Here is a 15,645-nt window from a genome sequence, read left to right as displayed (position 1 = left end):
CTGAGTAATCTTCATCCTCTGCTCATCCATCGCTGCACACTGTGACACCAAATTTTATAATGTGTCCCCTGGTTCCACATTATTTTGTCATTTAACGGAGCCATACACAAATTAAAATTTTTTTTGTTTTTTAAAATTTTCTATCCAGCAGGATAAAATATTGCTTAAGAATAAAGGCTGTGAGGTCAGCCAACCCTGAATTTATGTTTTAGCCTGGTCACTTGCTAGGTGCCATGGCCTTCAGTAATTATTTTTTCTCTCTCAGCTTCACTTTTTTCACCTTTAAGATGAATATAAACCACCTACCCTCCCAGGGTTGATATAATTTATTTTTCTCCACTTCATCCCTCACTTGTACCTCTTTAGTCTATTCTGTCCCTGTCCTTAATGATCACCCTCAGGTCTCCACTTCTCCATGTCACCTTCTCTAGCGACTTCCATTCTTCCTCGACATTCTTCTGTCCTAACAAAGACTACCTTAAATTTTGGTGTTTTTCAGACTGTCACATTACCTTACTTTGTTTTATCCTTGCAACACCCTTGTAAAGTAGTCAGAGCAGAAATTATAATCACTTTAGAGGAAAGAAACTGAAAATTCAACATGGTATGACCACTATCACTTACAGAACTCTGGATTCTACTTCCCCAGCAGTGATTCCTGTCCCACCATGCTGTCCTCAGTAACTGTTACACATCAAGTTGGCAATCTAACGTTAGTCTTGTCACTCTGTCTACGTATATAAAATGTTTCAGGAGAAAAGGGATCCTGTAATAATTTGTATCTTCTATGATATTTAACACAATGTGGGAACTCAAGAAACACTGAATAAATAAATGCCGCCTATCAAATGATTAAAAAAAAAACTACCACTGGCACACTTCAGCCATATATCTTTAAGAGGTTCATTCATTCTCAAAAAGGTAGGTGCAATATTATCTAATCATCATTTGAAGAACAATTTGAAAAAGGCAACTAGTAAACTAGAAGCTCAACGTATTTCTTTCAGAACTATTTTGTCTGTGTTATTAACAGGAAATTAAGATTTTAAAAATAATTTTACAAAGAAAATGCTTACACTCCAAGCATCTTTTAAAAAATATCATTACACAAATCACTCACCTTTTCATTTATATTTGTGAAGACGTTTTATCAATTATTAGTCTCCTAATTGAAAACACTCCCAATTACAAGGTTTCAAAATTTAGGACATGCCCCAAGTATTTATGTGTCAGACATCAGGAAAAGGAAGTTGAAGAGTATCCATACAATCAAATTTTTTTTATAATAATAAAGAGTGAACTGTGGATGCACGTTACAACATGGAAGGATCCCAGCAAAATTATGGATCACCTAAGTGTTACCCAAAATATGAGTCCCAAGGCTCTCTATAAAGTTAGCTTGCATTACTCTCTATGGCTTTCCTATTGTAGTATATGGAGTATATTTTCTGTTCTGGAAAAACTATGAGAAAGTAATAAAAGGCTTACATTGACAGGGAACCACATGTAGGAACCCTCTTCAGGATACATGAACATTCCATATTTTGGCTGGGTCATCTCTTCAAACACACAATGGAAGAACTCGGAAGTGACTCCTCCACACTCAGGACGAATTTCTTTGATAAATTCAACCTACGGAAGAAAATACATCCCCCACATCTGATTTATGCTCAATGCTTCAGCCTTTATGGAAAAGTGTTCAATATCTAATGATCATTCTTGCAGTCACTACAATTACCAGAATCACTCAGCCCTTACCTCCATCCAGTCTATACAGCCTCAATTTCCTACTGAACAGTAGAGACAATCAACCTACTCTTCTCAGGTTGTTGTACAGTAACCATACAGACACCTTAGACTGCCACATGTACCAAGGGAAGGGAGAATCTAGCAGCTACCATTTATGTTGACCAGAATCTTGAACCAAATGTTGATGTCTTCAAATTCCTGGGCTGCTTGGTTCCCCAGCTATTCTACTTTGTAGGGTATCTTCATCTTGCTGTTCAGGCTTTACATCCTTAACCACAGTTAACAGTTACCTGGTTTCTCCTGCCTGTGTCCTCAATAGGGCTTTCACTAAACCACCCTTCTGGCCAGCCTGGGCATTAGACCTTGCAGAAACTATGGTTTGTGATTACCTTACCCCTCATGTAAGAAATCATCAACTAGCCCCTCTTTTTCAAAACTTTCTTTACCTTCAGACTTTGTGGCTTTGTACTAACTTCATTTCAATGTGTCTCTGTAGCTACTCCTTTTTCTGACTAATATCCTTTATCTCTTTGGATTATTTCTTCTTTTCTTTTCTTTTTTCTTTTTGGTGTTGTGGATCAAACTCAGGGCATCATGCATATACTTGGCAAGTGCTCTACCACTTAGCTACACCTCTAGCTTATATTGTTTTTACTGTAAGCATCCATGAGCTTCACTGTTTTGGATTTTTCTTTCTACTCTCTTTGCCTGGAAGATGCTATCTGTTAGATCTTTCAACAGAACCTTGGCCAGAACCATCATGTTCAAGAAATGCCTCACCTACTCACTTGGATAGCCCAACAAAAAAGTAAGCTTCCTTCTGATTTAATTTTTTGTGCTCATGTCTTAGCAAGTCTGTCTACGTTATAGGGCTCACTCAGAATGGGCCATGACAATCTTGCCATATTCAGAATCTTTATTGATTTGACTTGCTTTGAAATATACTTTCTTGAGCCAGGGTTTTAGCTCAGTGGTTCTGCCAAATGCCTCACAAATGCAAGGTCCCAAATTTGATTCCTGGTACCCTACCCCAAAATATATATGTATATATAGTTATATACACTTTCTTATCTTTTGGTCAATTCCTGTTGGGGGAATATTCTTCTACTGATTTTCTCACAGTTAAGCTATAAGAAAAAGTAAGTACAAAGGGAGTCACACAACTAGAAAGTCTGGCTTATAAAATACTTTTTGTTTTCCACTGGAATCCCATGTTGAGAACTGTCCTTCTATCTGAGCCTCACCTTCCAGGTTCCTTAGAGGTTAACACTAACCCTCATGGCTGATATGAGGAAAATCCACTTCCTTCTGTCAGATTCCAAACCTCACCCACAGTGTTAGCCATTATACTATAACCACAATAGGGCAAATCTTCTGAGATACCACATAATAAACACCCTACAGTCACCCATAAAGGATTAAATGAAGGATGGCTAGAATTCAAACACATATAGATCTTAAACTCAAACTAGAACCAAAATGTAGAACCACTGCCTGTTCCACTTGCTCTTGTTAACTACATGAATAGTCCAATTTTTTGACCACTCTTTGATCTATGCTTTTGCATGCCATTTTTGTAGTTTCTCCTCTTGAAGTTTTTGAGCGCATTTTCCTAGCCCTTGACTTGGGTTCATCCATGAGACTTCTCTGACTAAAGAACTAACTGTTCAGTCACTTCTATCCTGCATCTCTTGCAATGAGTGAGAAGAATATGCTTGCTAGTCCCAGAAGAAGGCTGAAAAATATGCAGAGCAAAGCCAAACTGCCCTGGCCAGGCCTAGCATACATCAACCTTCATGCACCAGTAAAAATATTCAATGAGATTTTTTTTTACTGTACCACTAATGCCTTCCAAAGGTCGGTGTCTTCAACTTGGCTTAACTGATGTAGGGCATCTTCTACTATGTGATTTCGCCTTATTCTCAGCACTAATATAGGTGATTCAACTTTTTCTTCCACCATCATATGGATCTTTACCTTTGCTGCTGACCTCTAGAAAAGAAAATATTTTGGTTGGATTCTCTTTTTGACTGTTAATAATCCTTGAGATTCTTTAAAGTTTTTCATAAAACATATTTTGCAAAGGACTCACTTCATCACGACTGCCATTACTTTACATATCCCCACTGTCATTAAGAAAAAGGACAATGTGTCTACATGACAGTGGATAAACCAAATGTAGCATCAGAAAAATTATGGCATCCAAGAGTCACGTACAAGAAATCAGTCATGACAGATGAATGGTAAATATAGTTAGTAAAAGCATCTGAGATCATATACTGTAGTACAGTATCCTGAAAAGGCAACCCTCGTATTCAGCATGCTGACACATGCTTGTCAGTCTTAACAAACAGTATTAGCATGGTAAACCTCAAGAATATAGGGCACTTTCAGAGCTCAGGAATAATGAATGTTAGTTGTTCGACAAAGATAAGAGGAAAGATGTACTCAAGAAGACCGACTCTTCTCCTAATGATGATCCATTCACCTAGGCTGAAATCTGCTCTGGAACGCTCTAGAAACATACCACAGATGGCCTCATTTTATATCTAGCATTACTCTCATCAGTGCTGTTTAGCTTTTCTGGGTACCCAACATTCCTTCACCACTTCAGTCCCTGCTTTGTTTCTGCTGAACTCCTTTGGGTTAGAAATTTAGATGGACTTGCCACCCTCACTCTGACCTCTGATACTTCTCTAGGGCTTCTGGTATACCACAAGAACAATAAAGGAGTATTTAGGACTCATAAACCAATGTAGCTGTCCTGGAGTTTGTCCTACAATTGTGACAGCAAGACCAGTGGGTAGTGGGCCAGGAATGTAGCTCAAGCAGTGCAGCATCTGCTTAGAAAACATAGTGGGGGGAGAGCAGGAGGAGGGGGGAAGAGGAGAGGGAGTGGGGAGGAGGAGAAAGAAGGAAGAAGAAAGAAGGAGAAGAAGAGGAGGAGGAAGAGGAAGAGGAAGAAGAAATTTTCCAGGCTTCTACGCTAGGTGTGTTTATTCATGTTAATTCTCTCCAAGCTCCCCAAACAAGGGTACATGGGGCTCTGATCTGTCCTAGATCTGTGCCACTGCTATATACTGTACTGAGAAACACATCCATGATTTCAGTACTTTTTTTTCTGTGTTTTCTTTGAGGTGACAGTTTTTGAAAAAGTTCCAGGTTTCTTAGGAAATGGAACAAGTTTGATCTCTGGGTTCTCTTGTGATTTTTGGTCTTCTCCTGGTTCCAGAGTCTACAATACTGGCATACATTAGCCGTACTGACCTTAGGGCAATATGTCCAGTGATTGTGACAGCCCTAGCCAGCAGTATCCTCCGCTGACTCCAGCAGGGAGAAGAGTCTGTATCTCCACTCACCTAATGCAGATCTGGACTGGAAACCTGCATCTTATCTTCCCTCCCAGCTTCTCCACTCCTGTTCTTTATGTATTGCTTTCCCTTTCTCTACCTCCACATCTGAAATGGTAACCCAGTTTGGAGCTTACAGCTTAAGACTCGTACATCAGGTTTCCTTTGGAGAATGGGACCATGAAGTCTACTAGTCCAACTCTGCCTGTGAGAACTACAACCAGGAGTTTTCTCTGCTACTCCTTCATTTTGTGCAATCTGCCTGGGACCACTGCCACTGAATTACAAACAGGTTAGACAGATTAGACATTGATAAAGAAGTGTATACTCCAAATGAAGGACTCATTAAGGGAAACATCAGAAAACCAGGTCTGAGAAGGAAAGATAATCTATGTTTTCCTTTACCAAGGATGTTAGGAAAATAAAAACAGAAGTGATCTGTGTGAACTTATTTATAAATACATTAGTAACTTACACTAATAACAGTAACTAGAGGGACAGCTCTTATCTACAGAGCAGTAAGACTACAGAAGGATATACCTTGTATCTAAATTGCTTACTGTACATAAACCTAGCATTGATGGACTTAAGGGCCACATTTCATTGGAAAATGTCATGTAAGCTAGTATTTTACTAATGGAGTGTAGAAATGAAACATTTTAGATTTGAAATGGCTCCTACTGTAGACGTGTCCTAGACTTCTTTGTTTTGTGCAGATAGATGGCAGTATCCTTGGAACTATTAATGGAAGTCATTAACTGTTACTACTTCGGATTCTTATGAGTCTTTAAAGGAGAAACACTTGAGATAAACAGGTGTGAACCTGTCCTGAGGGGTGATGCAGAAAACAGGCCTCAATAATCAACCAAATCTTTGGAAAATCTTTTAACATAATATCTGTGCAATGAGTATCAAATATATCAACTGAGAACTAAGGCTCACAGTGATAAACAAAAATATGTAAATGTCACGTGGAAATAATATAAGAGAAGCATTGTAGTTTGAAAGTAAGTGAAAGAATATAAGTCACCAACTGACCAGTATTATCTCGGAATAAAAGAAAATAAAAGTTGCAGCTTACAAATTCAGCTCCAAAAAGCTAAAAGACATAAAGTCCAAATATTGACACTAAGAACATAGGTAGTAACTAAAACTACATAGAAGAGGGAAAAGATAGGAAAAGCACACCTACTAAATAGTTTCAGTGTTGTTCATATAGGAAAACAATTTTGTAGAGAAAATGAGGACTAAGATATCAAACAATGAGAAATGCAAATTAAAAATCATCTGAAATATGAGTAAGTCATAAAACTGAAAAAATGACAAAGATTGGTAATACTCTGCACTGGTAAATATGTGAAATATATATTCTATACATTGCTAATAGAAACAAACTGGTACAAACTCTATAGGATATGTCAACATTTAATAACTAAAGAGAAAAGATTAAACAGTGCTCTCCTCTTTCAATGGTTTTTAGCAACTTTAGGGTACCAAATAGCCCTCTGAAGAAAGGTTCTTTATAAAATTCCAGTTAACATTCTGGAAGAAATGATGAGATTATAAATACTGGTATACTGTAAACCTTAAAGAACGGATAGAATTATTAAGTAATTTTCTCTGCATAAAATTTCAAAAGACTGATAAAAACATTAAAATGAAGAATCACATATTAGTTACCTGAGCTCACTACCTAATATCAGCAGATACAAGAGCAAGACAACTAGAAATAATGTATTAAAGTATGAGAAGGTGAAATGTACATCACTTCAGATTTCATCCTGGGATTTTCTTTAAAATACTTCAGCAGAAAACAGTAACAACTACAAATACAAAAATATAGATGAAGAAAGCATGGCAAAATGCTGATAAGTGTTGAATCTTGGTGATGGAACTTATACCAGTATCTCTATTTTTTTTTCATATGAGAGATCTTTATTAAAGAGCTGAGGCAGCACGGTGGCCCACTCAGTGGAACAGAACAAGAGAGACAGAGAGAAAGAGAAAGAGAGAGAGAGAGAGAGAGAGAGAGAGAGAAAGAGAAAAGAGAGAAAGGAAACGGGAAGGGGCTTGGTTATATATTGGGTGACTGGTGTAGGGGGTCAGGGCAGTATCTCTATTTTAGATATGTTCAAGATTTATACAACAGAAAGTACAGACCACCGCTATGGCTTGGGTATGGTTTGAGGGTGTCCTCTACGCTCATGCGGTGGAACCAGGGTGCTGATGCTGAGAGCTGGTGGAACCCTTAAGAGGTGGGGCCTGGTGGGAGACAATGAGGTCAAGGTGACCGGCCTCAGCAGGGATTAGTGCTGGTCTTTCAGAAGCAATTACTTCTTGTGAGAGTAGGTTATTAAAAAGTTAGGCTTTCTAATCAGGTGTGGTGGCACACACCTAAAATACCAGCACTTAGGAGGTTGAGATAGGAGGATCACTGCAAGTTCGAGGCCAGCCAGGGTTATACAGTGAGTTCAAGGTCAGGTAGACCTCGTCTCACTCGTCTCAAAAACGAAACTTACTTGGAAACAACTGGAATGCCCATCAACTGGAGACTGGATAAAGAAGATGCAGTTTTTCTATAAAATAGAGTATACTTAGCCACAAAGAATGAGAAACTAGAGACATTTATAGCTAAGTGGATGAACACTGAAGCTATACTCTTAAGTGAAATAAATAGGACACACTTGAGTAAAGAATGAACAGTTTCTCTGGTGGGAAAAACTAAAAGTGTAAATAAGGTTCAAATGGTAAAATTGAGACTGTGAAATAGGAAGAAAATGGCTAAAGGGGAAGTGGGAAGGGGAGGGGAAGGAAATAAGGGAAAAGAAAAAATGTGAAAAAAGGAAAAAATGAAACAAAGTCTTTGTAAATAGGAAAGGGTGAAGGGGGTGAAGGGAGGGCAGGGATATGGCGAAAAGTAAGAACCAACACATCATGAAAAGGCACAAGATCCCAATGATAAATGTAACTGTATTGTTTGCTTTAAATGTACCAATAAACTTAAGGGGGGAGATGAAACTTAAACAGGGCTGGGGGTTTAGCTTAGTTACACTGCACCTTCCCAAGGGGAAGGTCCTGAATTCGATCCTCGGTACCAAAAAAACAAAAGAAAGAAAGTAAACCAAAACATGCAGTACCCAAAACAAGTTAGGCTTTCCAACACAATTGGTGAACATACGCTCAATGCAGCAAGATGGGGACTACCTGGCCAGGACACTTGGGTTATACATCTGACTTCTAAAACTGTGAGCTAAAGAAATCTCTTTTGTTCATATAGCATGCAGCCTCACATATTTTGTGACACCTACGGATATAGCATACATACCTGCATTTTTATAGATGAATCAGCTTGTAACAACTTAATTTTGCATTGTAAATTACAAACAAATGGAAAATGACTGAAAATAACAAGACTGGGGTGTTCATCAAATACCTAAAGAAGAAACAGACTATTTAATAATTAGAAGAAAAAAAATTCCTTTACCTATCACTTTAAATTATTTCCTGCTATACTTTTTGGAATCTTGTTAAGAATCCAAATTACCTAAAAGCAAATTTCTAAAAATTTTTGTGATCCTTTGGTTTAACAAGTTCACTTTAGTGAGGCATTGTAATGAGGGACTTTTCAAGTGTTAATTTATCAAAGGCATATGTACACAGCTATATAAGTGTGCTGTAAAGTATGAACGTTACCTGGTTGAAAGACCAAAAGAACAGTGTTTCTTTTTCTATAGAAATATTCAACAGGTCAGACAGCTCATCTATGTTGAAAATATCTTCTGGTAGATGACAGTTAGCTTTGTTTACCTTAAAGAGAATATGACCTAAAATCACACTGCCTTTTAATAAGTCACTTAATCAATGCCACTGTTATACAGACAGATGAAATACATTTTCAATTGTGAAGTACAGTTCTATAAAATTTTCCTTTTATGACCAATAAATTCTTCAATTTTAATAAAGAAATATGGTAAAAAATACAAGGTGTTGTCAGATTGGTAAACAAATTCCTACAGCTCAGATATACTGGACAGTTTCTAGATCTTGAGAATAAAAGCACCATAAAAGTCCAAGTATGCTGCACAAATTCATTAGTTTCTCCACCAATGAATATGAATCATCACACACCATTTTGTTAAACAAAGGATAAACCAAAGATAAAAATCATCTTGTAGGTTTAATCACTGCTAGAGCACAAATGGAAATAAAGCATGACTGAGAAGAGCACTGGGAGAGGAAGCCCTGTCCAGCAGCGGAGGCAGACATAGATCACACAGGAGGCGATTGGGCTGTAAGACATCTGCAGGGCCTGGAAGAGCAACTTCACAGTGGCCAAGGGCAAAGCCTTCAATTCAAGGGCAGATGCAAGAGCTGCTGACTTTCTCTGGGGTGGGCCTCAGAGGCTGCCTATTTCAACTGCACCCCCAAATGCAGCACCCACCAGGCCTGAGCCATGGCACTGGTGACCTTGAAACATCATTCCTGCTCTGGAGAAAATATTTAAAGATATCCTTCTGATGTTATGCCCTGTATGTAATAAGAGAATAGAATCCTAAAAGCATCTACTCTTAGGTATATGCCTAGAAGAAATAAAATATTTGGCTATGCAAACATTTGTATACATGTTTTTGCAGTTTTATTTGTATTAGTGTCCCTCAGCTGTTGAAAAGATAAATACGCAGCAATTCATATATTGGTCAACAAAAAGAAATGAAGTACTATTGGGAGCAATTCTACATAATTTTGGGGAAAAATCATTTCACAATGAAAATTATGATTAGAGGCCTAGTTCTTCTACCTACAGGCCAGCAATGGCATGCAGAGACAGAACTCCATTTTGGCCCCTGGTCACAGCTAAGACCTCAATGGTCCTGATGCTGTGATGCTGCTCTAGGACAAGATGACACCAGCTGAAAACATCCTGGGAGGAACAAAATCTTCATCTGCATAGTTCCTCATTGTTCTAGGATTTTCGCTACTGCCGCCTTCTGAGTCACCTCTTACATTTGTTACTCTGCCAAAGTACTGAACTCTCTTCCATGAGTCACCCGTTATGTTTGTTTCTCCTGGGGTACTGAATAAAGGTGTGGCAAGCCCGGGGACTTTTGTCTTTGCTGCTCAGAGCAACACTGATCAGATCCAAAGCTCAGCTTCTCCTCATTTTTCCAATCTTTTCTATCTATATATTAATTAATTTGCCTTGTGCTGTCATGGCTCACAGGAGACTAGGATTTACTGCAGAGGTTCTAGTAATATCCCCCTTTCCTGTTCATTATAAAGTACTGTACTGATAAATGCTACAAAATGGATGACCCTGAAAACATTAGGTTAGGTGAAAGAAGTCAGAAAAGGCTCTGTGTCGTATGATTCCCTTTACATGAAATGTTGAAAACAGGCAAATTTTGGGGGTTACCTAGGGATACTAGAATTTGGGAGGCACTGAGGAGAGTGAATGCTAATGGACCTAGGATTTGTATTAGGGGTGATAAAAATACTCTAATATAACTGCGAATATTGTACTAGCCTCTAGATTTTGGCCTTTGAACAATTCACTACAGATAATGAAAACACAGCAGTACTTGGATTCACAAATGCTTTTGTTTGGAAACAATTCTGTTCGTTAAGAGAAGTGTTTGGCAATTTTGTCTTTGTTTGCAACCCTGCATTGGGTGACAAACATGACTGCAGCCAGTTTTCCCCACATAAACACAAATACGGCCATCTATTCCAAAATTATAGAACAAATGAAGTTTATGAACCAAAGCACTACAGTACTTGATTCCTATGACTGATATCTGACTTATTAAGACACTAATGAAACCAGGTGAGGTGGGACCTTCCTGTAATCCCAGCTCCAGGAGGCTGAGGCAGGAGGAATGTAAGTTTGAGGCTAGCCTGGGAAATCTGGCAAGATCCTGTCTCAAAAATAAAAAGGGCGGGGGATGGAGCTCAGTGTGAAGTCCCTGGTTTCAATCTCCAGTACTGAAAACAATCACCACCAGCAGCACCATCCCTCCAACTGGCTGAGGCAGCAAAGGTTCTAACCTAATAAATTTGTGTAAGCCAGTCTTGGTGGGTCACACCAGTCACCAAAATATCTCAGGAGGCTGAGGAAAGAGGATCTCAATCTCCTGGACAGCAAAGGCAATTTAGTGAGATCTTTTCCAAAAATAAAAAAGGGATAAAGATAGAGCTCCACATAAAAGCTTAGGTTTAATTCCCAGTACCACAAAAATGAATGAATAGTTGCATACAAACCTTTAGCATAACCCTTACCTCATGCACTTCTTTCATTATCTCTAGAAGAGTTTTAATATTACTGTAACTCTGAAATTCTGTGGGCAGGTAAGGCAGTTCAGAGATGATGGCTGTTTTAAGCATCTGGACCACTGTGTTCAGAGAAGCTGCTTCCAAAGATGCCCAACACTTTTCTGGGGATGGGAGGAGAAATCAACTGTGATAAATATGGTCTTCATCTCAGCCCCTGGTTCCCTCAGTTTCTACTGGGTTCTTTAATGTAAGAAATAAATTTCCCATTTAAAATGACATAACCCATAACACATCTCATTTTAATGGTGCCAGCATACACAACACTTATTACTAACTGATGTGGGAGACAAGGGTTTTTCCTTAAGTATTCTTAAGATTAAAACTCAAATTCAAGATTTGAGGAAATTTGTTGATGGTTCATATTTACGTTTAATTTACTGACAATCTGACTTTCAAACTAACAATTTTATAGGCTATGTTCTTGTTTGTTTGTTTGTTTTTGTCCAGTACCAAGGATCGAAATCAGAACCTTGCATTTGTGAGGCAGATGCAATGCCACTACACTAAATCTCCAGCCCATAGTACATGATCTGAAAATGATACATGGCTGCACATACACACAAAATAGGAGGAAACTTTCATCTGTAAAAATGAAACTATCATCTCGTGTGCTTTTAGATTTTATGAACAATGGTTATAGAGGGAAACAGATTTTCAAAAACAAGTGAATTACTTTATTTTAATGTTACTGAGACTGCAAACTGGACTTTGGTACATTAAAAGAACAATTCTCAGAAAACAACAATCAAATGTTAATATAAATTATCATGATAATGTAATTAAAACAGTATTAACCAGTAATTAAAACTGCATGTAAAGCAGAGTAGAAATTCCTTATATGGTCTCAACTACACAAAAAGACTTTAGCATACAAAAAAGCTGGCATTGCTTACTGATGAGAATAAAATAAATCATTCAATAAACTTGCAGGAACAATTGGAACAGACACAGAAAAAATTAACATTTGGGGCCAGGGAATTAGCTCAGTGGTTCCACCACTTACCTTGCAAGCACAGGGACCCAAGTTTGATCCCCGGTACCAAAAAAAGAGTAACATTTAACCAAGATAAATTCCATATGAATCAAAGATTTAAACAAAAATAAACTAATAAAGAATATAATGGAGAAGATGAAATTGTGTGACTGGCGGCATGGGTAGAACTGGAGGACATCACTTTAAGTGAAGTAAGCCAGGTGCAGGAAGACCCACGGCATGCTCTTCTCTCCTCAAGGAAGCCGAAAGATGACCTTGGAGAAAGAAAGTGGTGACCAGAGCCTGGGAGTGGGGGAGGCAGGGCTGCTGTGAGGGTGGCTAAGTGGTGCAGGGCTCAGCTGCGTAGGAAGAATAACTTCTTGTGTTCTAAGCATGACAGAAGAACTGTGGCTAACAATGATTAAGCATTTCAAAGTAGTTAGGAGAGAGGACTCTGGATGTTCTCAACACAAAGAAATGATAAATGACTAAGATGATAAATATGCCAATTACTCTGGCCTAATACACTGTGCTGAAATGTCACACTAGACTCATAAATATACATATAATTACTATGAGTCCATCAGAAATACCAATATATTTATAAAATTAAAATTACAGTTGGAGCATGGGAATTAGTAAAAAATTTTCAGTATCATAAAATGGATTTCAAACCAACACTAATTAAGAGAGATAAAGGGGCCGGGGATTTAGCTCAGCGGTTCGGTGGCCTTCCTTGCAAGCGCAAGGACCCGAGTTCAATCCCCGGTACCAAAAGAGAAAGAAAGAATGCTAGGTGATAACAAAATGTTCTTAAATATAATTTATATATTTACCGAGTGTATGTGAAAGTTTCTTTTACTCCATAACCCTTGTCAATATTTGGTATTATACATTTTTTTATACACATATATATATAAATGCATCAAATACTGGTGCACCCAACTATATAAAACATATATTAATGGACTTGAAAAAATCAAATAAGCACTAACACAATACCCCACTGTCATAAATAGATAGATCAACTAGACAAAAAAAAACAAACAATAAAATATTAGAACACAATCAAACTCTTGAACAAATGGACTTAACAGATATTTACAGAGTGTCCTGGCCCCAAAATCAGAATACACATTCTTTTCAGCTGCACATGGGTTGTTCTCCAAAATAGACCACATACTGCCTCACAGAACATGTTTAAGTAAATGCAGAGGAAATGAAGTTATCCCCTGTGTAACATCATACCATAGTGCTATGAAATTGGAGGTCAATAGCAAAAGAAACAACAAGAATTTCATAAACACGTGGAAATTAAACAACACACATCTGAACAACCAATGGGTCAAAGAGAAATTAAAGAAGAAATGAGACAGTTTCCATAATTAAATGATAATACCAATACAATGCATAGGGATCTATGGGACATAATGAAAGCAGTCTTATATGGGAAATTCACAATAGTGAATATTTAGGAAAACAGAGGGAGTTCAAATAAACAACCTAATGCTGAACCTCAAGCTTCTAGAAACAAAAGAGCAGGACAAACCCAAAGCTCATACAAGGAAGGAAATTATGAAGATTAGAGCAGAAATCAGTGCAATGGAGACTAGGAACAATACAAAAAATCAATGAAACAAAGAGTCATTTCTTGGAAAGAATAAATAAAATTGATAAATCCTTAGGCAACCTTATCCAAAAAAAAAAAAAAAAGGAAAGAAAAGGCCCAAATCTATGCATTTTGGAATGAAAAGAGTGAAATTACAATGGACCCAGGAGAAATCCAGAGGATCATCAATGCCTACTTTGAGAATCTATACATCAGTAAGAAAGAAAACTCAGAAGTTATAGACAAATTTCTAGATACATATGAATTATCAAAGTTGAATGAAGAATACCTAAAAATTCTAAACAACCCAGTATCAATCAACAAAATTGAAAATGTAATTAAAAATTTACCAAGAAAAGCCCGGGTCCTGATGGCTTTACTTCTATAAGACAGAGAAAAACTATTGTCACTACTCTTTAAACTCTTCAATGAAATTGAAAGGGAAGTAATACTCTCAAATTCATTCCTGGAAGCAAGCATCACCTTGATTCCAAAAGTAGAGAAAGACCCAACTGAAAAAAGAACTATAGGTCAGTCTTCCTAATGAACATAGATGCAAAAATCCTCAATAAAATACTGGCAAACAGAATTCAGATCATCAAGAAGATCATACACCCTGACCAAGTGGGATTCATCCCAGGGATTCAGGGATGGTTCAACATATGCAAATCAATAAATGTAATATACTATATTAATAAAGCCAAGGACAATCATCTCAATAGATGCAGGAAAAGCATTTGACAAATTCCAACACCCATTCATGATAAAAACCCTACAGAAAATTGGAATAGACAGTCTGTCTCAACCAGATAAAAGCCATCTGTGAAAAATCAACAGGCAACATTGTACCAAATGGTCAAAAACTGAAATCTTTCACACTAAAATCAGGAACAAGACAAATATGTCCACTACCACCACTCCTGTTCAATATAGTTTTGGAAAGATTAGCTATAGTGATTAGAGAAGATAAAGAAATGAAAATAGGAAACAAAGAAGTCAAATTTTCATTATTTGCAGACAACATGATATTCTATATAGAAGACCCCAAGAACTTCACCAAAAGTCTTCTAGACTTCATACCCAAATTCAGGAGAGTAGCTGGATACAAGGTCAACACACAACAATCAACAGCCTTCCTGTATATAAACAACTGATTCAATTGGAGAGGAACTGGAGAAACAACCCCTTTCACAATAGCATCAAAAAAAAAAAAATGAAATGCCTAGGACTCAATCTAATGAAAAAAAAAAAAAAAAAAAAAAAAAAATCTCTACAAAAAAAAAAAAAAATGAAATGCCTAGGACTCAATCTAATGAAAAAAAAAAAAGAAAAAAAGAAAAAGATCTCTACTCTGAAAACTACAGCACTCTGAAAAAAAGAGATCAAAAGAGGACATCAGAAAATGGAAAGAAATCCTGGGTAGGAAGAACCAATATAGTGGAAATGGCCGTACTTCCAAGGCTGCTCTATAGTCACTGCAATCCCAACTGAAATTCTAACAGCATATTTCACAGACCTTGGGAAAAAAATAAAAATTCATTTGGAACAAGAAGAGACCTAGAATAGCAAAAGCAATTCTGGGCAACAAAGACAAGGTAGGGAGTATTACAGTTCCCAATCTGAAACTATACTAC

At 37.4% G+C, this 15,645-nt stretch overlaps 1 protein-coding gene across 1 annotated transcript in view; it reads right to left on the bottom strand.

Moving 5' to 3' along the window:
* The window catches only part of Herc5 (HECT and RLD domain containing E3 ubiquitin protein ligase 5), a 48,807-nt gene that overhangs the window by 11,663 nt on the left and 21,499 nt on the right, over window positions 1-15,645 (bottom strand). The window contains exons 13-17 of the mRNA XM_010610499.2: window positions 11,376-11,530; window positions 8,793-8,906; window positions 8,425-8,532; window positions 3,589-3,741; window positions 1,489-1,632 (exon numbers count right to left, since the gene is read on the bottom strand). Of these exons, the coding sequence (XP_010608801.1) occupies window positions 1,489-1,632; window positions 3,589-3,741; window positions 8,425-8,532; window positions 8,793-8,906; window positions 11,376-11,530 (674 nt within the window). The remainder of the gene's footprint in view (window positions 1-1,488; window positions 1,633-3,588; window positions 3,742-8,424; window positions 8,533-8,792; window positions 8,907-11,375; window positions 11,531-15,645) is intronic.

This window comes from Fukomys damarensis, unplaced genomic scaffold (genome assembly GCF_012274545.1).
Source record: "Fukomys damarensis isolate Sample0158 unplaced genomic scaffold, DMR_v1.0_HiC HiC_scaffold_32, whole genome shotgun sequence".
Classification (NCBI taxonomy): Eukaryota; Metazoa; Chordata; class Mammalia; order Rodentia; family Bathyergidae; genus Fukomys; species Fukomys damarensis.
Note: the sequence above shows the minus strand (reverse complement) of the source record. Positions and strands in the feature narration are given on the sequence as shown.